Source organism: Semicossyphus pulcher, unplaced genomic scaffold (genome assembly GCF_022749685.1).
Source record: "Semicossyphus pulcher isolate SPU_LCO1_2020_fin unplaced genomic scaffold, fSemPul1.0.p SCAF_8, whole genome shotgun sequence".
NCBI classification, from domain to species: Eukaryota; Metazoa; Chordata; class Actinopteri; order Labriformes; family Labridae; genus Semicossyphus; species Semicossyphus pulcher.
The window spans coordinates 30303293-30325336 of NW_027211759.1; the positions used below are offsets into that span (position 1 = coordinate 30303293).

The following is a 22044-nucleotide window of genomic DNA, read 5'->3' on the forward strand; positions in this document are numbered from 1 at the left end:
ACTGGTATGACAGACATGACACGCTTCTTGTGATGGGTTGTATTGTTAATATTGAACAAACAACTTGTTCAAGGATGTGTCATGGTCATTTTACATGCAGTTGTAATTTTGGAAGGCAGGTTATCAGGGAGTCACAAACGTGTATAAAAAAAATCACCAGGTGGGTAGGTTTTTACCACATCCATTGAGGCCAGTTATTGTGTTTGAGAAAGGGAACTACAGAGGAATTTATGGTGCTGATGAGGCAGGAGGCAACAGGTATATCCCATTATCAGCTTAGCACAGGATAAGCTTGGAGATCAGGTTGATGACAGAGCCTTAGCCCTTGGCTGGAATATGACAGCATCATTGTGGCCTCAATCCTAATTGAACATCTGGATAACAAGAGCAGGTTGGTGACAGGCTCAGCGGAGAGGAGGATAGTGACGATAAAGCTGCATTGTTAATAATGATCTCAATATTTGATGAGAGATTGGAGGAAATCTGAATTATTTTTTGGTTGAATTTTTGAAACTTTATTCATTGTACAAGAGATTAAAAAAACAATGAGTGGAAATGGTGTAAACAGATGGAGCGGAAGAAAGAGAAGATGAAAGAGAAGATGAAAGAGAAAGCGGGTGCAGAGGTAAAGCTGCAGTGGATGATTGGAGATTGGAGCTAATCCTGATTACTTCTGACATAAAGACATACAGGAGGGTGCTCTCACCCACTCACATTTGGACCTCATGTGCACACATTTGCACACACAGACATACATCTGTTTATTGGTGGAAACGATACTCTGTAAGCTGAAGCTGTAAAAGCAGTAATACCAAAGTAAAAGTAGTCTATTACATCCAAGTAAAATTCTTGCAGAAAAATGTTAGTTTGGTCACTTTCAGAGTTATATTTTCATATATAAGTAGATCAGTATTTTTTATACTAGCTTAGCTTACTAATTTTAAGTATATTAAAAACTGTTTACTGTAATATTTTATTACATATTTTTTGATGAAAAATGTTATGCTGCTAAGTAACAAGTCACTCGAGCTGTAAATAATGCAGTGAATTAAAAATAGAATAATATTTTTCCATTAAATAGTGCACAGACATGTTTTAGATGCTTTTACTTGTAAATCTTGCTTTCCTTTAGTTTTTATTCATTCTTTGTGTGTGTGTGTGTTATGTGCTGAAAACTGCTAACATAAGAATTTATTGTTTTTAGATGCAATGATTCCCTCTTGTGGCCAGAGGTACAATCGAGTCCTTGAACTTGAAATGTGCAAAGCAGCTTAAAATGAAGCCAGAAACTGCTATAAAGAAGACTTATGTTGCTTTTACCTGTGAGTTTTATTGTGAAATCTTTAATGTACTCTACACGGGTGTTCACAGGCCTTACAGAACATGCCCTGCATGCATCAACATCATCATAAAAATCTACTGCTGTTGTTACAAAAACCTGAACAGAAACAAAATTTACAAAACTACAAATGATAAGTAGAGTAAAAAAAAAGGAAAAAACATTAAAAAAAACTTTCCCTCATGCTATTTATAGTTAAAAAAATGCCCCCCAATATTCACAGAAAAAGGCACACTGAAATGTGAAGGCAACAATGTAAAGGTACGAACCTAAAGCAAAGTTAATAATTGTAGCATGTGATTGCTTTTTACACAGAGATAGATAGATAGTGGTGACCTCAGTGAACACTTTAGGCCAGGATCACTCTCTGCAGATGTTTCTCTGCATTAAGAACATTTTAAATGCTTGAGCTAACGAGAGGAGAAGATAATTAATACATTTGGGAGCTGGGGTATGGCAATAGAACAAAAAAGAAGAGACTGAGATTGGAAAAACGGAGTAGGATAGCAGAGGAAGTAATCTCCATCTCATGATAACAAGCAGAGAAAAAACAAGAGGAGTTTAAAAAGAGGGGTGGACCTAATGTCCCGATCTAGGTCAGGAGGCGCAACGCCAGCGCTGCCCCTCCCCGAAATCCTTCCTCCTCTATTTCCTTCACTCGCTCCTCCTTTCCCAGAGAAAACTGGAAAGGAAATTCTGGCTGAGCCCACCCTCTCTTTCTTTCCCTCATCATCCATCCTCTCTCATTTCTCCTTACTCCCCACCACCACTTTTTATACTTCCTTCTTTTTGGATTTTTTTTCCCCCAATTCCCTTCTCTCCCCCCTCCTCATGCCTGACAGCACTAAATCAGCAGCATGTGGGCTTAATGGAAACCAGACCCTGACCCATTCCTCTCCAGCCTGCAGGCTTCTCCCTCTTTCACTACATTACAATAAACTTTGTCTGTATTTAGATTTAGCATGAAAACAGAGGAGGAGATACAGAGAGACAGATACTGCTGTGGATTTACTTTTCACAGGTTAAGTCGACATGGATAGACTTTGTAAAGACCACAAAACTCTTCAATTCTACTTGTTAAATGTGAATAAACCCCCCGACTCTTGTATTTCACGTCAACCCTGGCACCAATCGTATATCAATATGTCTCCGCTGGGATTCTGTTTTTTAGTGGTGCACTGAACAGTTATCGTAGCTGTGGTGGGAGGAGGGGAGACTGGAGCCCGAGTGTCTGTGTGCAAAAACTCTGTGTGCCTTTGTTTGGGTAAGTGGTCTCTATGTGTTGGTGTGTGTGTGTCTGCATATGTGGACATGCATGCACATATGAGTGCACTCGGGTTTTTTTCTTTCATCATGTGATGTTAGTGCATGAGTGTGTGAGACGGGCCAGACATAATAGGCTCAGTGGGAGACAGGCGGTCATGGATGCACACAGCTGTCTGACATTCCTGCACTGGTCAGGGGACAAGCTCCTTAATAATGATGAAGGGTTCTGCTTCGCAAACATACAGACACAGACACACACTCTGCAGTGAAGCAAGCTCAGCAAAACAAAGACAAAAACAACCAGAATAAAAAAGTGCAAATTATCTGCTCTGAACAAAGAAAAAAGTCAAGATTGGTTGAGGCACCGTAGTCAAACATATGGAAGACTTTTTCTTATTAATGCTTGTATTTGTTTAAGTGTTTTCATAGCCAAAAGCACTCACTGCTTCTGTATGATGTATGTGCATTATCGACTATGTCTGCATTTTTACTACAAATAAATCATCTGTCCCTAATCTGTGCAATTAAAGGTGATAGTAATGGACATGTTTTAGTGCGTTGCATCTGTTTCTCCTATAGACTGTATAAAAAGATTGACGACATGACAGCTCACTAAAAGTAAAGCCAAACCCTCTCCATCGCCCCCTGCTGACTGGCTGCAGTATAGGTCATAAAGCCTGCCTCCTCCATGTTAACAGATGGGACATGAGTCAAACAATAAAATCAAAATACACATCGAATACATTTTTCTGAAACATGGTTTCTGTCATTGTAGTTAGTTCTTATCATGCTGATTTATGTCCAAGTGTTCATTTTTCTGACAAGTTTACTATTAATTTGTTATTTGATGTTATAAAAAGGGGGTGTGACCTCATGATTGACAGCTCTGTTGACAAATCGGGCTCCTGCAGCGTTCTGTTCCCAAGTAGCAGAGTAGAGGAGTCATTGAACTTTCTTTAACCGTAAATATCTAGTTCAGACCAACACAAGAAGCTGTGGGATCTTTGCCGTCTTTTTTGCGGGAAGTTAAATGTTTGTTTTGGTTTGCAGAACGGGCGGGACGTTGTTAACGTTGCTCCACCTGCCGATCTCTACTGCGCAGTCTCTGGCTCCAAATAACGTCCCCAGGGAAAGATTGCAGCGCCCGCCTTGGGGGTGTTTTGGCTTCAAGTAAGTACAATGAGAGGTGGTGGAAACACGTTGTCCATCTTTTCATACAGTCGATGATTTGAAGTCACAAATCAGGTGGCTGACACGTTTTTTTACGTTGTGATGGAATAAGAAATGGAGGTACAATTTCAGACATTTGGAAGGCACAAAGGGAGGCACAGTAGGGAAAACTTAAAGGCCAGTAGACTGTAGCTCCACAGGCATCCACTTGAACACTTTTGCATTATTTCACATGAGCAATAAAAGGTCTCATAACACATGAGGCCAAAAACGGTGATTCATCCTCTGCTTTCTTAGGCTTTAGTACTGTGTCAAAGATTCTTTCCAGCACGCCACCAGGGAAACTTTTGACGCCAGTGACTGCACCAGAAAAATGATGAATACCCGTTTTATCTCTTCTAAATCGGCACCTCACACCCAGTCCTGCAGCGAGCGTTTGCAGTGCACCAAAGCCCTCGGCGTCTCCTTGTTCTGCAGAGTCCTGAGGATGGCGTAGATTAGGACGAGGATGCACAAGATGAGCACAAGAGGAACGGTCACCATAATCAGGGTCATGACCTTTGATTCATTGTCGGCCACCGTCACGACCACGTTCACCTCTTTGTCCTCCTCCTCTGTGCTGTCAGGCTTAGAGGTTTGGTCCTCCTCTGGGTTTGTATCTTTGTCCGTGCCCGGGTCGGGCTCTTTGTGCTCGTCTTTGCCTCGGTCTGAAGGGATGACCGGTTTGTCTTTTGGTTTCTGCTCGGTGTCTATGTCTGGTTTAGGGTCAGGGACTCCGACACAGCCCATGAAATCCTTCAGGATGGAGCGGGGGTAGCCTTTGTCTGCTTCTGTCCTGCGGTTGTCAAACCTCCAGTAATTGGTGCCTTTGTAGAAATAGGTGAAAGCTGTATGAGAGGAAGAGAGAGAAGATTTAAGTCAGTCAACTTATGTCTGATTGATTATTATGTTAATATACTACAGTTATTATTTACAGTGTTGATATTTGATGTCTTGGGTCTTACTGGAGTTGACTGTCTGAGCCAGCACAAGGCCCTGATTTTATAATTTCATTATTTCTAGGGTGAATTAAAGTTTTTCTTTTGATCTTCTTGGATGCATTTGAGAGAAAGATGAAAAAATAGAAATCTCATGCCTGTACAGTTAATATGAAGCTACAGCCAGCAGTCAGCAAACGTAGCTTAGCATAGAAACTGGAAACAGGGAAAACATCTGGCTCTGCCCCAACTTAAATAAAAAATCTCCACCTACTAAGACCTCGAAAGCTCACTGGTTAAACAAACAACAAAGGTGTTAATTTACACAAAACCTGAAGTGTAAAAATGTCTATTTGTCAATTTATGGGGTGTGATATATTGGACTAATTCTTGGGAGGGAGCAATTTCCAAGCACCCCACAGGGACACTTAAAATGACTGGCCATGGAAAAAATATTTTTTTACAAAGTAACTGCCTGTAAAAACACAACATGCCATTTTTACGCTTCAGTTTTTGTTTAGTTTATAAAAACAAGGTATAAAATTAGGTGCTGGTGGACACACTTTTTGACCTTTGAAGTTTGGACAGAGCAAAGCTAGCTGGCTCCAGTCTTTATGCTAACCTAAGCTAATTGAGAGCGGTATTGATCTTCCTATCTATTTCCTGCAAAAAAAATGATTTTTATAGATTACTTTAGGGTAGTGTTTTTGGAGAAAAGAAAATTCAAGGTTGAATGAAGATATTAACAGAGGCAAACATTTAAACCAAGACCATAGAACAGATAGACTTGCAACGATTGTTCAACTCTCATTACATAGTCTGCCTCATTTCCTTTTCTATTTCATTTTGCAAAAGGTAAATCTAAGTTGCAAACAAACTTCAGACTTAGGCATGTCTTTAAGGCACCAGTTTAGCCTCTGCACTTATCTTTGCAGACACTCGTCAGCATAAAACCAGACTACATAGAAAATGTGTTTACCAAACTATAACAAATAAATAAATAAATGAGTAACATGCATGAAGTCTTGGCACGGGAAGCACAAGAACCACATACATTTTTTAGCGTAATTTTCTGGGTGTAAATGCAGCTCTGTATTGAACACCAGGCGTGCAGAGACATTAGGGTGGAGATGAGATCGACTGCTACAGAATGCATTTAGAGCAGCTCTGCCACAAATCTAATTTCCAAAGGAAGGACGGGCCAACCCTCAAACCAGAGCTCTCATTCCTCCCCCCTCTCTCTCTCTCGTCCCCTCACCCTTCTCTCTGCTCTGCTTGCTCCAGCCTAACCAGCCTCAAATGTCAGTTTTTCCCTCTCTGTCTCTTACACACCCCATGTCACCCCTCTAACCTCTCGTTCTTTCTCTCCCTCCACCTCTCCTAACTCATGCTGTTTTCTCAAACACTGTATGTATGCACAGCTTTTGGTGCCTGTTGTGATGATTCTAAACAGAAGCTGCTTTGATGTTGCCTTCCTCCAACCAGAGACGATATTTGCTTTATATAAGTTATTATTTACCTCCATCATCACTAAGGAAGGCTCCTTTGGGTGAGTTAGGGATTCTGCCCCATCTGGAGTTTGGCTTAGGGAAGTCTCGGTCTGTAGTCCTGGTCTCCTCATTGTACCGCCAGTATCTGGACGCAGACAATAAGATGTTTAGAGATTCATACAGATATGGATTTTATCTTAAAAAGTATCTTGTTGGATGTTTGGTTATGTGTCTTAGATTTACTGTACCTGTCTCCAGAGAAAAAGTATGTGTATCCGTTAGGCTCCCACCAGATAGCCGTATCGATCTTGTGTGCAGGAACTCCCTGTCCATACTCATGCAAGGGCTGCGGGTATCCGGGCAGCACGTCAGCCTCCCTGAACACCCAGTATCTATCATCTACAAGGACAAACAAGAACTTTATTACAATACAACTTTCCTGTACAGGTAAGGTAAGATAAGGTAAAGTGGAAATATGAGAGGAGGAAGAAAAGCAGGGCACATGGAGAGAAAGGCATGGCAAGAACATATGGCATATGTCTCTCTCCAGATGTAAAGTAGAAAGGACAGGGAAGGTAGAAATGGTGGCATTACACTAACTTTCCAAGATTTTCCTGTGTGGGAGCCAGTTTTTTCTCTAACCCTAACCTTTGGGCACACTTTCCTGCCACTTTCCGCCTCCACTGCCAGGGCACAGCTGCACTGCAACATACTAAAACTATAATAGTTAAGTTTGTGCACAGGCTCTTATTAATTGGTGCACACTTGCTCTAAACTACAACATTAAATCGAAGGTTTTTTCTACTATAATAGCTAACAATTTTGAATTCATAGGGCCCATTTCTGCAGGTTTGGATGCATACACTGGACTGTCTAAAGACCTTTCCCTCAAAGCAGAAACAACTTGTGCAGCTCTCCTTACACCCGTCACACTGAGTGCTTTGATCAAACAGCAACAACAGTTACAAAAACAGAAATTCAGCAGAATCATCTGTGGATGTTCATGAGTGTAAATAAATGATCAAAAGTTTATAAACTCCAGAAAATGCAGGACAAATCACCACATGGCCTCATTATAAAAGTGAAATCTCTGCCTCTGTTAACATCTGGAGCACTGCAGAGACGGCTGATGCAATCCACTTCTCTCATGAGGCCTTTCAGGGCTCAGCTGGAGTCGAGTCATACTGGGCAAGCTACAACCGCCACGCTGCATCGGCCTCATTCAAGACACCCGGTGAACTCAGCAACACACACTCATGCACACACTAAAAGTCTGTGATGTAGATAAACACACATGCAAAGGCTCTGAAACCCAATACTGTTAAAAATCTCTATCTGAGGCCACATAGCTCCTAGAGTTTTAAATATTTGTGTGTGTGTGTTTCTGGCAGACACAGAGACTTATAGCCGTGTTGAATTATTACCATATCCTCGTAAATCCTGTTATGTGGGGAAAATGCTGAGTTTCAAGTATTTCTTTCAGTCTGACCGGTTCAAATCAAGTAAAGATCAGATTTGTGTTTCACTCCCCATTTTGTGTTTATAGAAAACACTCCTAAAAAGCTCCACGCTGGCTCCAGCAGAGAGACAGTGTGGAAACTAACCAGCCATTTGTTATGTCCTCAGGCAAGGCGCTAAAACATAAAAACGCTCAGCACAGTCCTCTCAGGTCTTGACGTAACAGATCGGTGAGTTCTCTGCATGTGGTTGCACAGTGAAATGTTTTATTGGTTAAAAAACGTCTTTTACAAACCTTTAAAGAAGACAAATTTGCCATCATGACGCTCGTAGGCTGCGTCGATGTCACTCGGCAGGCCGATCCAGAAGACAGATATCGGCATGGGGTAGTTATCCAAGACCCGGTTCCTCCGCACACGCCAGAACCAACGACCCTGCACAAGCATGCAAGATGATAATACATTTGTTTCTTGTTGTCTTTAATCAGAAATCTTTATTGCTCACTTCCCCTTGGAGGAGTAGGAAATAAGAGTTAACAGCTCTCAAACACTGTTTCTGCATCCAGAGGTGGCAAAAGTGCAAACGTTATGTAATATAAGGAAGAAGAAAAATTACTGGCTCTGAAATGTACTTACTGCCTAAAAGTACAAAAGTATCCCTGAATACTGGGATACCCGGCCGTTTCTGTGCAATGCCTTGTCTTCCTGCTCTGAATCTGCTAAGACAGTGTCTGTAATGTTGGCCATTTCAAACCACCCACGTGGCTACAGGTTCTTCCTGTTGGTCATGGACTTTGCTTTTACTTGACATGTCTACTCGGAATTGCTGTTTGACTCTCTTGTCTGTTTGATCTCGATATGTCTTTAACATCCTGAGACCTGAGCTTTTGTTTGGTATGCATTTTTAATTTCTCCTACCTTTTGGGGATTAATAGGACCTAATAAGTATAAAACCTAAGAATTGTCTTTGTGTTCCATTGAAAAAGTCCCAATGTCCTCATGTGAGTACCTTGTCGTAACGGTGTTGTAGCTTGTTGCTATTGATAAATTAGTCCAATTTGTCTGCCATATCCAGCTACAACTGTTCATACACATTAAATAAACAAGTTTCAATCGTAAAATCTGAAGAGGTTTTGTCCCTGGTCGAGTCATCTGTAAAGACAGAAACTGTAACACATTTGGGTCGGGATCACAGCCATCTTGAATGTACACTGATCAGTGAATGACACCAACGGGTCTAAGTTTCACAGAATTAAATATTATGGTGCTGTGAAGCCAAAATGTAATGTTCCCGTATGAGGACGCAGGGTCTCAGGAGGCTAAGGTCAAGTTACGGCTGTGTGTGACATTTAATGGATACAAAAATCAAGAATGTCCTTTTCTGCTTTATTTTCCCATCAATTTGTTACTTTAGTAATGAGCTGTTCTCAAACATAAGGAGTAGAAAATACAGATAATTTTGTTAAAGTGTAGGGGGTAAAAGATGTCAGAAACACAATGCTCCAATAAAGTACAGATACCTGAATGCTTAAATTCCCTTAAATACAGGGAGGAAGTATTTGTATTTAGTTACTTCAATCATCTGTTGGCATCTCACCTTAAAAACAAACATCTCCCCCCTCAGCATGGTCACCGTGTCAAACTCCCCGTCACAGATGTCAGGGGGCTGGTTGCCAGGCACCTTGGGAGGTTGTGGAGGAGCAGGTGGCTGAGGAGGAGGTGGCGGTGGGGGGACATCTTTTCTAACATGCGGGGTGACGGGTTCAGGCTCGGGCAGGGCATCGGTGGGGGTGGAGGTGGGGAGGACAGGAGGTGAAGTGGGGTTGGGGCTCGTCTCTGGCTCGGCTGGGGGATGTGGGCTGCTGTGGGTCGGGTTGGGTGGGGGGTCGGTAGGTGGAGTGGAGGTGGGTTCATCTTCAAGAGGAGATGGGGAGGTGGGGGAGTCATCGTTGGGTTCGTCGCCTGGGGCGGGAGGAGAAGTGGGAGGAGCATCCGATACAAGAGGAGGCCCTGATGACAAAAAATGGAGAGGCAGAGTTTAGATCAGAACAAGATGGAGAAACTTCCAGAGTGAAGATGTGTTGTTTCCTCTTTTATTTTTATCTAAAGTGCAAAAAACTTCCATCTGAGGGGTAATAAATCCCTGCAGCCTCTCTGTGTGGCATTAAACATCTTTTATAGTCTCCTCCTTTCCCCTCACAGTATCCTCTTTATCTCACACACACACAAAGCAAATGTAATTTTCCATTTCTGCAGCAGCTTTAAGCTCACTTGATTAACTGCGACTGAGCTGCTGCCCGGCTGGTTGCTAAGAGCAGAAAACACACAGTTACAAGCAGTTATGTAATATGAACGGACAGCTGATGAACTCATAGATGTATTGAGTTATACACATCTAAAAATACCGCATGGAATATATGAAGGCTGATGTTGGCCGGTGACTCAGATGTCAGTTTGTGAAGAAAATCAACCTGTTATTTTAACCACAATATAGTCTGCAGAGAGTCAAGGTAAACAAATCTGTGTGTTTGTTTTTAAGGTTCTGCAAGTTTCTTAAGCTGATTTTTAAAAGTCTGACTGGCTACACAAAGACCTTTCAGTTCGCTTGTGTCATCACAGGATAAAAAAAAGGACCACAATATGAGATTTTCAAAATTAAAGCCCCTGTGCATTGGCCAGAAGTTCCAATGATGTTACATCTATAGATTGTATTTTTTCGGCCACATACAGGCGGCAAAGTAAGCTGTAATCACAACATATACATTTCATCACCTTATAAAGTCCTAAGACCAATTTTCACTCTGTTTATAGCTCTGTTTTTGTGTTCACTAAAACAAGAGAGGAAAAACTGGCTCTACAGCTGGTAAATGCTTCACAAATGTTTACTTGCTAGCTTTGGTATCAGCTGTGAGGTTCATGAGGGAGAACAAATTAAGTAAAGTAGAGAGCTGTAAAATAAAAACAACAAGCTAAAAGAAGCTGAAATGCTGAGGTCATCACAACAAATGACACCTTTCGTATTACATATAATAATTTGACCCATCCATTGTCTATACCACTTAACCTGTTCAGGGTCGCACTGTCATTAGGGCGAGATTGCCCAATGGGCTGACAGTAGAGACAGACAACCATTCATGCTCGCCAACGCCTACGGGCAATTTAGAGTCACCAAACGAGCATGTCTTGGAGTACCCAAAGGGGAGAACATGCAAACTCAACACAGAAAGGCCCCCTATGTCCGACCCAGGATTTTAACCTGGAACCTTCTTGCTGTGAGGCAACAGCGCCAACCACTGCACCACCTGTGGTTCATCTGACACATAAGGTGCTTTTCGACCAAAAGTACCAGGAACTTTTAGTTCTAGGAACTTCTCTTCAAGGAACTAAACGGTTCATGTGGCCAATTTTTGTCTGCGTTTCCACAGGAAGATTATGCAAATCAGGCCAATGTCGATGGCACTGCAGGCCCTGCCCTGAAAGTTCCTGGACCTTTGGAAAGCAACTACCCCCTGAGCAGGGACTTTTCATGCGGTAACTCTATTACCATGGAACTCGATTTAGACAATGGTTCCTGCTGTCGAAAAGCGAGTTCCTGAAAAGGTTCCTAGTTCCTGGGGAAAGTTCCTGCTGTCGAAAAAGCACCTATAGCCTCTTATACACTGCCAGTTCAAGGCGGGATTTAACGCCCCTGTTATGTTCCTATGTAAAACGTATAATAATATAAACATGTTAATGAGTCATGCACTGCATTCCAAAACGCATACTGTTTCTTTTAGTAGTACACACTGCTGCTGCCCTTAGGAAGTTTGTCTTTTACATGCAGTATCCATATAATTGGTCCCAATTGTATTTATTGTTTCATCATAGTGTTGTGCCTGTTTGTCTTGGCATACTGAATTTGACATACATACATTCTCTCATCAGCCCTGCAGTGTGTAACTGGTCCATGTATACCCTGCCAGATGGTAAATGTAGCTTTATAGCCTGAATCCTTTATCAGGTCCTGTCTGCAGGCCTGCACACACCTTTTCCTGTCCCAGTCTTTTTAACCCTTGGACTCTCGGTTACTTTGGCTTGTGCTTTTTACCCATGCCAGTAAGCTCATATATGTTCACATTTAAGTTAATTACTGAACTGTTTCTGTTTGGCCCAATTATTTTCATATCTATTTCCTGTTGCCTCACACTCACCCACCTGACAGTAACCTTTTAAACCATATTTGTTTGAGGCTTTAGGATACAAACAGCATAAACACAAAGACTTATAGCAACATTGGTGTATTTAAGTATCTTATAACTTATAATTATTAACATTACAACTTGGAATCATTTAAAACTGGACTACCTTTAAAAGCAAGTAGCAAAGGAGGTAATGCATGCTCCAGCACTGGGCAGGACTTGAGACTGCTAATCTCTCCTGCTTTAAGACTCTGTGCATGATATCTAAACAGAAATGTGAAGTCAGATTTGTAGCTAATGCACAGCTGCTGGTCTCTTGTCCAGGAACCTCTTCAAAGGACCCAAATGTTTATTTCTACCAGCAAAGTTTATGCTGGGAAAGTCTCCAATTAAACTCTTCAGATCAACTGTTTCATCCAATCAGATCTTTTAGATCTTTTAAATAAAGGGAAACTACTGTATAATTTCAGCAGAGACATTTCATCTTGCAGTGTTTACAGCAGAAAGCCTACAAAGTTTGTCAAATCTAGTGTCCCATAACTTGAATACACTCTGGTGCAGTCCAGTGTAGGCGTATCACTTGGTCAGAGTCGTGTGGGTATGGAAAGATTTGGGGTTTGCAGGGCAAAATAAAACCATTGCAAGAATCCCAAACTGAAGCCGAGTGTTTGATACCAGCTGTGCGACCGAGGACAAAACCATGGAGAGCAAAGAAACTCATAAAAGAGGAAACATGAACCTTTGGGAAATTCTTGTTTTTGCCTAAAGCAGTAAAGAAATCATAAGTCTGTCATTCAGTGAAAACAATATCTATAATGAATCTATGTCGCAGTTTAAGAGACAGGTTCATTACTCAGCCTATTAAAACAGATCTTATAGCAGGACCACAGCAGAAACTCAAATAAAGATACAATATAAAGCACATATGAGCCTTTTTTCTCTCCAACACTCACACACACACACACACACACACACACACACACACAGATGTCATCAGTCAATCAACAATGCAATCCATTCATGCAGGAAAAGCATGAGAACATCATAACGGCATGCATGAAATGCTGTTTTGAGTGAAGTCTCACTGATGTTTGTGTGTGTGGTCGGCTGTGCGTGTCTGTGCACATACTGTCCACAAAGCTTCTTTACAAGACTTTACAAGGGTCCAGATGATATAAGAGTGTGATATAAGCCCAAATCTCAGCTGACATTCTGCACTTATTGCACTGATATATGAGCCAAAGCAGCCGTGTTGTTGTTTATCACGGTTTGTGTTTCCTTCGAGGGCTGAAAGATAATAAAATCCTGTTTTGTTGGAAAGGTTGTAAAGTTACGCTAAGCTATGAAAGTTAGCACAGTGTCTTTAATAGTAGCATTAAACTAATATACTCACAAGCAGAGACAATTTACTTAACTACACAACTACAAACAGGTTGGTTAAATATTTTTCAGTTTCAAGGTTTTCAGCTCAACCAAAGCTTATTGTAGCCAGTGCTTTATGATTCTGATTATTAGCATGACGTTCTCTAAAAGACTATAGAGACCCGTCAATGCAAATTTAAGCCCCACCACTAAGCAGACTAAGACACTTACTGTGTCTCCTGTCATTAAGTCAAATCTCTGCTGGGTAGTGGCTTTAAATATCTGGATCGTTGAACACATTAATAAATAGGTGTATCCTTTTATTTGTTATAGTTATACTGCATAATGCTGAAAAGATGGATCACTCTGGAAGTTGTCTTACCAATGATGACTGTATAAACATTTTCTGATTCTGTGATTCAAAGAAAGTACAGTGTTGGCTTCTTACCGTATATGTGCTGTATTCCTCTGATATCATCCTCGTGCAGGGTGAAGTTGTGTGTGTGAATCCACTGGTAGAAAGGAGCCATTATGGCGCTGGGATTATCTGAGTGCTCCAAACCCAAAGCGTGACCGAGCTCATGGACAGCCACGAGGAAGAGGTCCACACCTGAAAGACACACAGTTACATACAGCATATTCATAAAATTAAACAAATTAATGTTATATATTTAACCACATGGTAATTTAGGTGAGAAAGAAGTGGCTTACTTCTCAAGACACTTCATTGGCAATAAATGAAAAATTGTGCCTAAGCTCAAACTTTACAGGTGATCACACAAACCCGGCTCTTGGTGCTTTCTACACAGCACTAAAATAAAGTTGCATTCACATAAGTACAATTTAAAACTTGCATAAATCAATAAACGAAGAAACACTTTTGATAATGTTGCTGTCCAACTGGGAACATTTCTGAAATACCCAATATGAGCAGTTCCACCATTTTGACAATCAGGACAGAACTAAAAAGATAATGTGTACCAAGCACAAGCTGAGGAGCAAGTGAAGCAAGTCAGCCAGTAATTAAGCAATATCACACTGGAGGTTGTGTTGTTGGACTGATTATCAGCCCGGCTGTTGTAGTGACTATGATCGAATAATGCTGCTAAGAGGGCTCTTTACTATGACACAAGAAGTCCTGATGAGTTTAACTGTTTATTTAACTAAAAAAACTAACAACAGATTTAAATACAAAAAAAGCAAAGATGCGACAACAACAGAAAATATCCCAGCCCTACTCACCCTCTTTGTCTGAATCCTGCCACACAAATGAGCTGATATATGTGTGAAACCATGACCAGGTAAAATTTACCCCGAGTGAGGAGTAAAATGAGTGCAAGATAAAGATAAAGAAATCAACTTAAGTACAATGCAGATTATGCCTCCGACAGCTAATTGCTGAAGCAAATCTCAGCCATGCTGATATTCAGTGCAATAGCACAGCCTCAAGTGTGACAATGCGCTTATACAACATGACTACAATCACCATAACAGTACTTATAACTGTTCATTTCCTCCGTCAACGCAACATGACTTGAACTGGACTTTTGCCAAGCAACACAAACGTTTCCTGCACACTTGCTCCTTTGTGTGTTTATACGTTACCATTGACCAGCTACTTTCTATTATGTACATTTATCTTTATGTCTCCATTTACTTTGAAAACAGTTAAATAAGATTCTGTCATACTTTTCTACAAACTTATTGAGAACAGTATTGAGAACACCTGAAGTGGACATGTAGTTTAAAGTCCCAGTGCGGTTGTACTCTGTATCAGCACACATAAAATGCCGTTTGTCCAATCAGATTACTTGGTCAGAAATAACTGTTGTATAAGGGATATTATCTTGTTGCCAGAAACTCAAAGCTTCGATTCTCATCAGAAAAATAAAAACCAACCCACTTACCCTGTGGGTTTTGGTTGTCCAGAGTCCATGGCTCATCAGCATCAAAGTGTGTATCACCTCCTATTCCTGGTCCGGGGTAGTAGGCGTGTGCAAGCGACCCCCCCTCACCATCAAACAGTGACATATCACCATGGAAACCAGAGGCAAACAACAGCAGGATGTCTGCGAGCTCCGCCTGGCTGCTGTTGATGCTGATGTTGTTATCAGCAGGTAGCTCCTCAAAGGTGAGCGGAGTGACCCTCCTCCACACGTCAAAGGCTTTTCGGATCGCATTGTACGCCCGCTCCTCGCCCAACGAGGAGGGGATCTGCTGGTTCATGATACTGGAGCAAGAAGAGTTCACATTTTAGAGTTAGTTTGTTGAACTTTCAGCTGTATTTTTGTCTAAGTGTTACACTTTCAGGGCTGAGAACCTGTAGGTGATATGGTCTTTGTTCCACTGCTGTCCAGTGAGAGCGTAGCGCTTCTTCCTTGTGCCTTCATCCAACTCCAACGCTTGTCTGTCTGGAAGGCCACAGCGAGGCCGACGCATGGCCCTTTACACGCACACACACACACAGAGCACATTAGAACCTGGTAGATGAAAAAGTGGCAGCAGAATTTCTTCAGTTCTACAAAATGGAGCTTGTACAGGTAGTAAAAAAAATTCTCATTTATACTCTTTTTCTAGACTCCTCACAAAGCTGGAAATGGACTCCAACATAGCAGCATTCACAAATTAACACTGGATTTAAGCCTTTTTACTGGGCTAATCTCTGAAACAAAGACTGTGAAAGAATTAAACCACAAAGAAAGAAACTCCTGTCAGTTTTTCATATTAACAAGAGTAGCTCAAAACCTAGTATGTGGCTGACCGCATCAGGTCAACGTGCACTTTTGTGGGCAATGTCTTACAAGGACTGTCCTTATGAGGCCGATGGCAGGTGCCCGCTGCGGACGTAGGTGAGGACAGCGGACGAGCAGCGGACGAGGAGCCCCGCCTACTCCCCGAACAAAGCATCCAGAGCCGTATAGACAAAGAGTCGCGTCAGTGGAGGTCCAATATGCTCCATGATCCGCCATTGTGTCGCACCGCTCTCTCTTTACGGCTGTGAAAGTACCGTCATTAAGTCAGTCAGTCAGTTACTCAGTCAGTCACATACAGACCCGTGTGTAGGGCTGACCCCGGCGGTCAGCAAAAAAATTGTTTGACATTTTGAGAAATAAACATATTCGCTGTTTTTATGAGAATTGGGAAGGAAGACAGGCACCAATCTACACTTAAGCCTCTCGTCTTAGCTTAGAACAAACACAAAACTTTTAGCATGGGTCTGGCAAGAGAAAAACATCTGCCAACATGTTTCTTTTTTTACAATTTGTTTGATGTAGGAGTTAAACTAATAACTATAATGTGTTAATTTGGGAGGCATTGGGAGGCCTAACCTTGGCACAGAGCCAGGGTAGCTATTTCCCCCTGTGACCAGTCTTTATGCTAAGCTAAGCTAACCCCAAGCTGCAGCTTTAGTTTAAACTTAGCATAAAAACATGAGAGAGTATCCAACTTTTGTCTCTAAATCTCACATAAGGAGTTGTGTTTCCCAAACTTTAACTCTTCCTTCAACACCTAATGTAATGCTTCCTTTATCTTTATATACAGGCTGAGAACAAAGGCCTGATAAAATTAACCAAGGTCACAGCTGCATGTGAGGATATAACACAGTAGGCTGGCCTCATTAGCCAAGATGTGACATAAGGAAAACGTTATAAAAAAGTAGCACTGTTAAGCAGCTATTGGCGATTGGAGGAGATGAATCTGGAACTATTATTTTGTGATGGTGATAAAGCCAGAGCCAGGATGGTTGTGATAAGTAGTTATCTTCAGGTGATGTTTGTGGCCATCTATCATTCCATCTATAGTACACAAGCTCTTATACCTTCTACAAGATCCCTGGATTCATTTTGTGGTCTCTGCACACACTGATAAAGTAATGCTGCTTGTTTTTTACACCTACCTCCAGCACAATAAAACTTAATGGAGCTTACGCAACAGTAGCAGGATCCATCTCTCCGGTCACCTCGAGGCCGTAGAAGCGCTGCATGTCGCTGATGGCTTTGGACAGAATCTGAGCCGACTGCATGGTGGACATCTGCCTGCTCGCCTGAGACAGGTAGCCAAACTTACGGAGCCATGCCTGCCAAGAGAGAGTCAGAAGTTAGTTATGCCCAGGAGAAGTAGCTTCACACATGATTCTGTTTGTGTGTGTGACGTATGGTGTATATATTATGCATAGGACAGCTGCAACAGGAAGTGAGGCACTGTTATGCTAATCCAATAACAAGCCGCTGTCTAATAACAGGAGGGAGCATCTAAGGAGTTAAAGGAAAGAAAGCAGATGGCTTCTATTAACATTACGACATTCCTGCTCTCTCATTCCTGGCCTTTCTCCTCCCTGACAGCAAAGATGAGGAGAGGAGAGGAAGATCTGGAAACATGAACACTAAAGGACAATAATTATTCTGTATATCACTACTGTAAGACACAGGATAAACACAAAGCTCTGCATGACAGTAAAAGATAATCCGTCTGACTGTCTGTCTGTGTGACACATGCTGAATCTTCCCTCTTTCTCTTGTATGTTTGCTGACAGTGAAATTAAGCGAGTGGAGCCACGTAGCCGGGCGAACAGGACGAGGGCTCCTGGGGGGGGGGGGGGGGGTGGGGGGGGGGCATCTCTGTCAAGTTTAAAGTTTTACCCCTTAAGAGGCTTAAACAGCGAGCTCAAAAACAACAGCACAGCTCTCTCAAAGCTGGGTCATGGGACTCATACCTACATGCAGGAACAGGATGAACACAGGCCTGGGGGGCAAAACACACATGTGCAAAACAAAAACCCATCATGCATGCACACACTCTCAGGAAGAAAATACGTAGAGATGATTTCTGCCACACAGAACAAGTCTCAACTAATGTAACGTTAAAGTTTTTTAAAGTTTTACCCCTTAAGAGGCTTAAACAGCGAGCTCAAAAACAACAGCACAGCTCTCTCAAAGCTGGGTCATGGGACTCATACCTACATGCAGGAACAGGATGAACACAGGCCTGGGGGGCAAAACACACATGTGCAAAACAAAAACCCATCATGCATGCACACACTCTCAGGAAGAAAATACGTAGAGATGATTTCTGCCACACAGAACAAGTCTCAACTAATGTAACGTTAAAATGGGCTTGCCTAAAGAAGATAAAGAAAAATACAGCTGCAGGAACCGGCTGACCATCATTATTATGATATTAAGATATCACTATACTCATAATACAGCAAATCCAAACATGGCACATGCAAGAAAACACTTTGTTGCACTTTAATGTACAGACACCGCCAAGGTTCATGTAAATGTAAATCAAAAACTGTAATAATGGTAAACTCCCTGATAGATATCTTTATGCGATGTATAGACACCTAAAAACACATTATTATGTAGCTGTCAGTATCACCTTTAAGTGTTAATGCATATGTCAACAATGATAACTTTCATCCATCTGTTACTTGACTATTAACAGTAAATAAATAATTGATTGCACAGTGTATAATGACATTTTATGACCGAATGAGCCAATCCTTACAGAGCATTATAAAGCAATCACTAACTGTTTATACACATGTACAAACATTTACAGACAAGTGCATTCAAAGTTCATTCTTCACCTTGAAAAAAGCCGTCGAAAAATCCTTCACTCAAGGTCAACTTACTGTCATGAGAGTGAGGAACAAGTATTCATGATGATGTAAACTGTAGAGACATATTTTCTATGATAACAACTAAGGGTAGGAATCGCAAAGTAACTCACGATACGATGTGCGATTTGTAGCCCATGATAACGATAATATCATGATGCAGTGATTCTGTGATAGTTGATATTAGGGCAGGGCGATATGGCCAAAATCCTATGTCACAATATAGGATTGTTCATATCTTGATAACGATATATCACGACATATCATGTATTCTGGTAATTTAACAAATAATCTATATGTAATGACCTCATATTAAAGCCTATTGTTGGATAATCCTGTGTGAATGAAATACTTGCCAAGTAAGAGTACTTAGTTTTTGCGTTTTCGCTTGGGCTGAGCCATGAGTCCTTTTCTGCACATTGTGTATCCGCCCTCTCTATGTTAATAACAGTGCCTCCCTCTGTGGTTTGATCCAGGTTCACTACCACGGGCAAGGATTAGAACATGAAGTGTTGTCAAAATGACTTAAAAATTGTTGTGCAGCAGTTGGGCCTCTGGTTTTGCGACATCACAATAGAGACGATATAGAAAAACACATACAATAGACATTTTCATATCGTTTTGACGATATATATCGTTACAATCATGTAATGGTACATCGCGATACCTGACTAACTGAAGAATACAAAATGCCCATAAAAAGATTTGACACAAACCAAGATGAAACAATGAACGTGTTTTCAGTCTGTAAATAAAAAATGAGAACTATAGAACAACTGTAAAAACAAATTAGCACTTTGCATTTGAAAGTGGCTGGAGCATCTCGTCTTCTTCGGCCAATAAACTTCCGTTCACGTTACCCTCATTCATGTCATTAGCGCCAGCATGAGGAGTCATTAAGTTGTGATGTGGTGAGTCAAAATTGCAGGGAAATCTGTTGAGAGTACCAAATATCTGAAAATTTAAATAATTATATTTGGTGTGAGCCTATCCATAATTGTTTTGCACAAGTCAGGAAGTCACTCATTTCCTGTTTGTACTCCAGCTATGGATACATTCCTAACCTGCTAATAAACACTAAAATTAAGTCAGAAATGTAACATATGATCCAGAGCTGCAACGATTAACTGATTATTGGACAGACAATTTATCACCAATAAATTTGACAAACGATTATTCGTTTCAGTCATTTTTCAAGCAGAAATGTCAAACATTTGCTGGTTTCAGTTTCTTAAATGTAGGACTTGTCTTGTGTGACAGGAAATAAAGAGTGTTTGGGTTTAGGACAGTTGGTTGGTCAAAAGAAGCTATTTGAAGACGCATTGGGCTCTCAGAAATTGTGATGTGCTTTTTTCAAGCTTTTTGACATTTAATAGACCAAAAGATGAACTAATTTGCTATTAGAAGCAATCAGCAAATTGATTGATGATTAAAATAAGTGTGATTTGTAGCCAATAAGATTGTATCTTCAGGAAACAATTCCAACAAAATTCAATAACTAATAATGGTGAATTACTTTTCAAACTTAGAGTTTAATCTCTCGTAATTAAGTAATGTGAAGATCTATTTTCTCTATAGATGGATTTGCAGTTTTTCCATCTGTGCACCACATGCCCAGTGTTATGTGGAAAAAGGTCAGGAGGTCAAATGACAAACCCGCAGAGGAACTGCCCACTGGATGCTTTGAGGATTCAGCAAAAACAAACATGAAGACTTGAACTTCAAACCTGCTTATGCAAAGGTTATTACTCTCCAATATACAGGATTTCCTCAGGCAATATCATGATATATTTATAAATACGTCGAATATTGTTATCATCTACATTGGGATTCTGGTCTTTGACCCACAGACATGACTGTACCTCAGCACTGAAGTCTTCCTCCTCCGGGACATCTGCCGCTGTGCTGTACAGGATCATGGAGAATAAGGACGATAGTGTGAGGATGTTGAGAGTCAAGGGCTGCTTGGATGCCATCTTCCTCATGATTAGCTCCCTGTGATCCCCAGATGGGAGCTCAGACTTGTGGAGTGATGAAGATGCGGTGACAAGAAACAAACAAGTTCCTCCGGCAGGCAGATACAGGACACAGAGCTGCAGGGTTTATACTCTCCTCCTCCGTCCACATTTAATCACAAACCTCCGCAGCAAGTGAGCTTTATGCTCATTTTTGGAGCCGACACATGAGAAACCTCGAGAAAAAATGCTACAAAGTGTCTCACGGATGTAAAGGCGCATTTACAACCCCTCGGAAAACAGGAATCAACTTATTAATCCATTCCTGGTTGCGGACAGTCCATTGTGACCAGCAGCCTCATGGCTCATCCAACTGTTCACACAGCAGTCTCCTTCATGCACACAGCTAACACTGTAGCCAGCGGGCAAATGAACTAGACCTTCCCCCTTTCCGACGTCCACAATGGCTGATCACACAGCAACAAGTCCCGCAACAAGTCCTCTTTCACTTTCAGCCAACACAAGTGTCCGGGCGCACAGATTAGCAAACGATAAAGTGCTTCTTCAAATTACGCAGTTTTTAAACTTACACACGAGAACTCAGAACTCAAGTGCAAAGCTATCACATTTCACCGGCACTGATTTTCACTCATGGACCCCCTCGGCTTCTACCCGGAACGAAATCGCGTTGTGCAAATATTTGTGAGACCACCAGCGCACAGCTGAGATCTGACAAAAGATTTCTTCTGATTTCATGTAAAGAAGAAAGCCCCACTCCTTTCTTTTACAGCAGACCACATCAGAGGACACAGTGGTCAGTGCGCCCCCTGCCGGTCATTAAGGAAACTACAGTCAAACAATAGCTCCAAGTCCACAGACAAATATATGAATGCAGGAATTTATTTCTTAAATGTGTGGAGGCATTTAATTTAAGTTCAGCAACTTTGCCCGTGTTACAAAAAGTTACTGCTAAAACTAAACTTGTAAGTTTTATGTTATTTATTCACTATAGAGTTTTGAGTCCCTCAAAGTAAAATGTTAGTTAAGTTAAATATAATAGCAGGTAAAGCACAGGTGTAACTTAAAACGTAAATTATGGCTGGGCTGAATAAAGTGTTACAGCAGGAGCTAAGCTAACCATCAAACGAAATTGATTGTAGATTTGATCAAAAATATAAATTACACATCTCATTTTCCTTTTATGACATACTGTATATATGACAGTTG

The 22044-nt window shown here is 41.3% G+C and overlaps 1 protein-coding gene across 1 annotated transcript; it reads right to left on the reverse strand.

Moving 5' to 3' along the window:
* Nucleotides 1-1324: 1324 nt before the first annotated feature.
* Nucleotides 1325-21567, reverse strand: mmp15a (matrix metallopeptidase 15a). The gene is made up of 10 exons (XM_069685896.1): nt 20725-21567; nt 17169-17317; nt 15560-15682; nt 15147-15469; nt 13688-13849; nt 9297-9709; nt 7996-8134; nt 6491-6641; nt 6272-6387; nt 1325-4662 (listed from the first exon to the last, which is right to left on the reverse strand). The coding sequence occupies exons 1-10, from the start codon at nt 20845-20847 to the stop codon at nt 4187-4189; spliced, it is 2175 nt and encodes a 724-aa protein (XP_069541997.1). The 5' UTR covers nt 20848-21567; the 3' UTR covers nt 1325-4186.
* Between the last annotated feature and the right edge of the window lie 477 nt (nt 21568-22044).

Coding starts and splice junctions, on each gene's coding strand:
- mmp15a (XM_069685896.1), bottom strand. CDS start 20,847: ATGAGGAAGATGGCATCCAAGCAGCCCTTGACTCTCAACATCCTCACA. Junction 8,135..9,296: donor GGGAGATGTTTGTTTTTAAG/GTGAGATGCCAA, acceptor ATGCTTGTGCAG/GGTCGTTGGTTCTGGCGTGT. Junction 6,388..6,490: donor TACTTTTTCTCTGGAGACAG/GTACAGTAAATC, acceptor GTCTGCGTCCAG/ATACTGGCGGTACAATGAGG.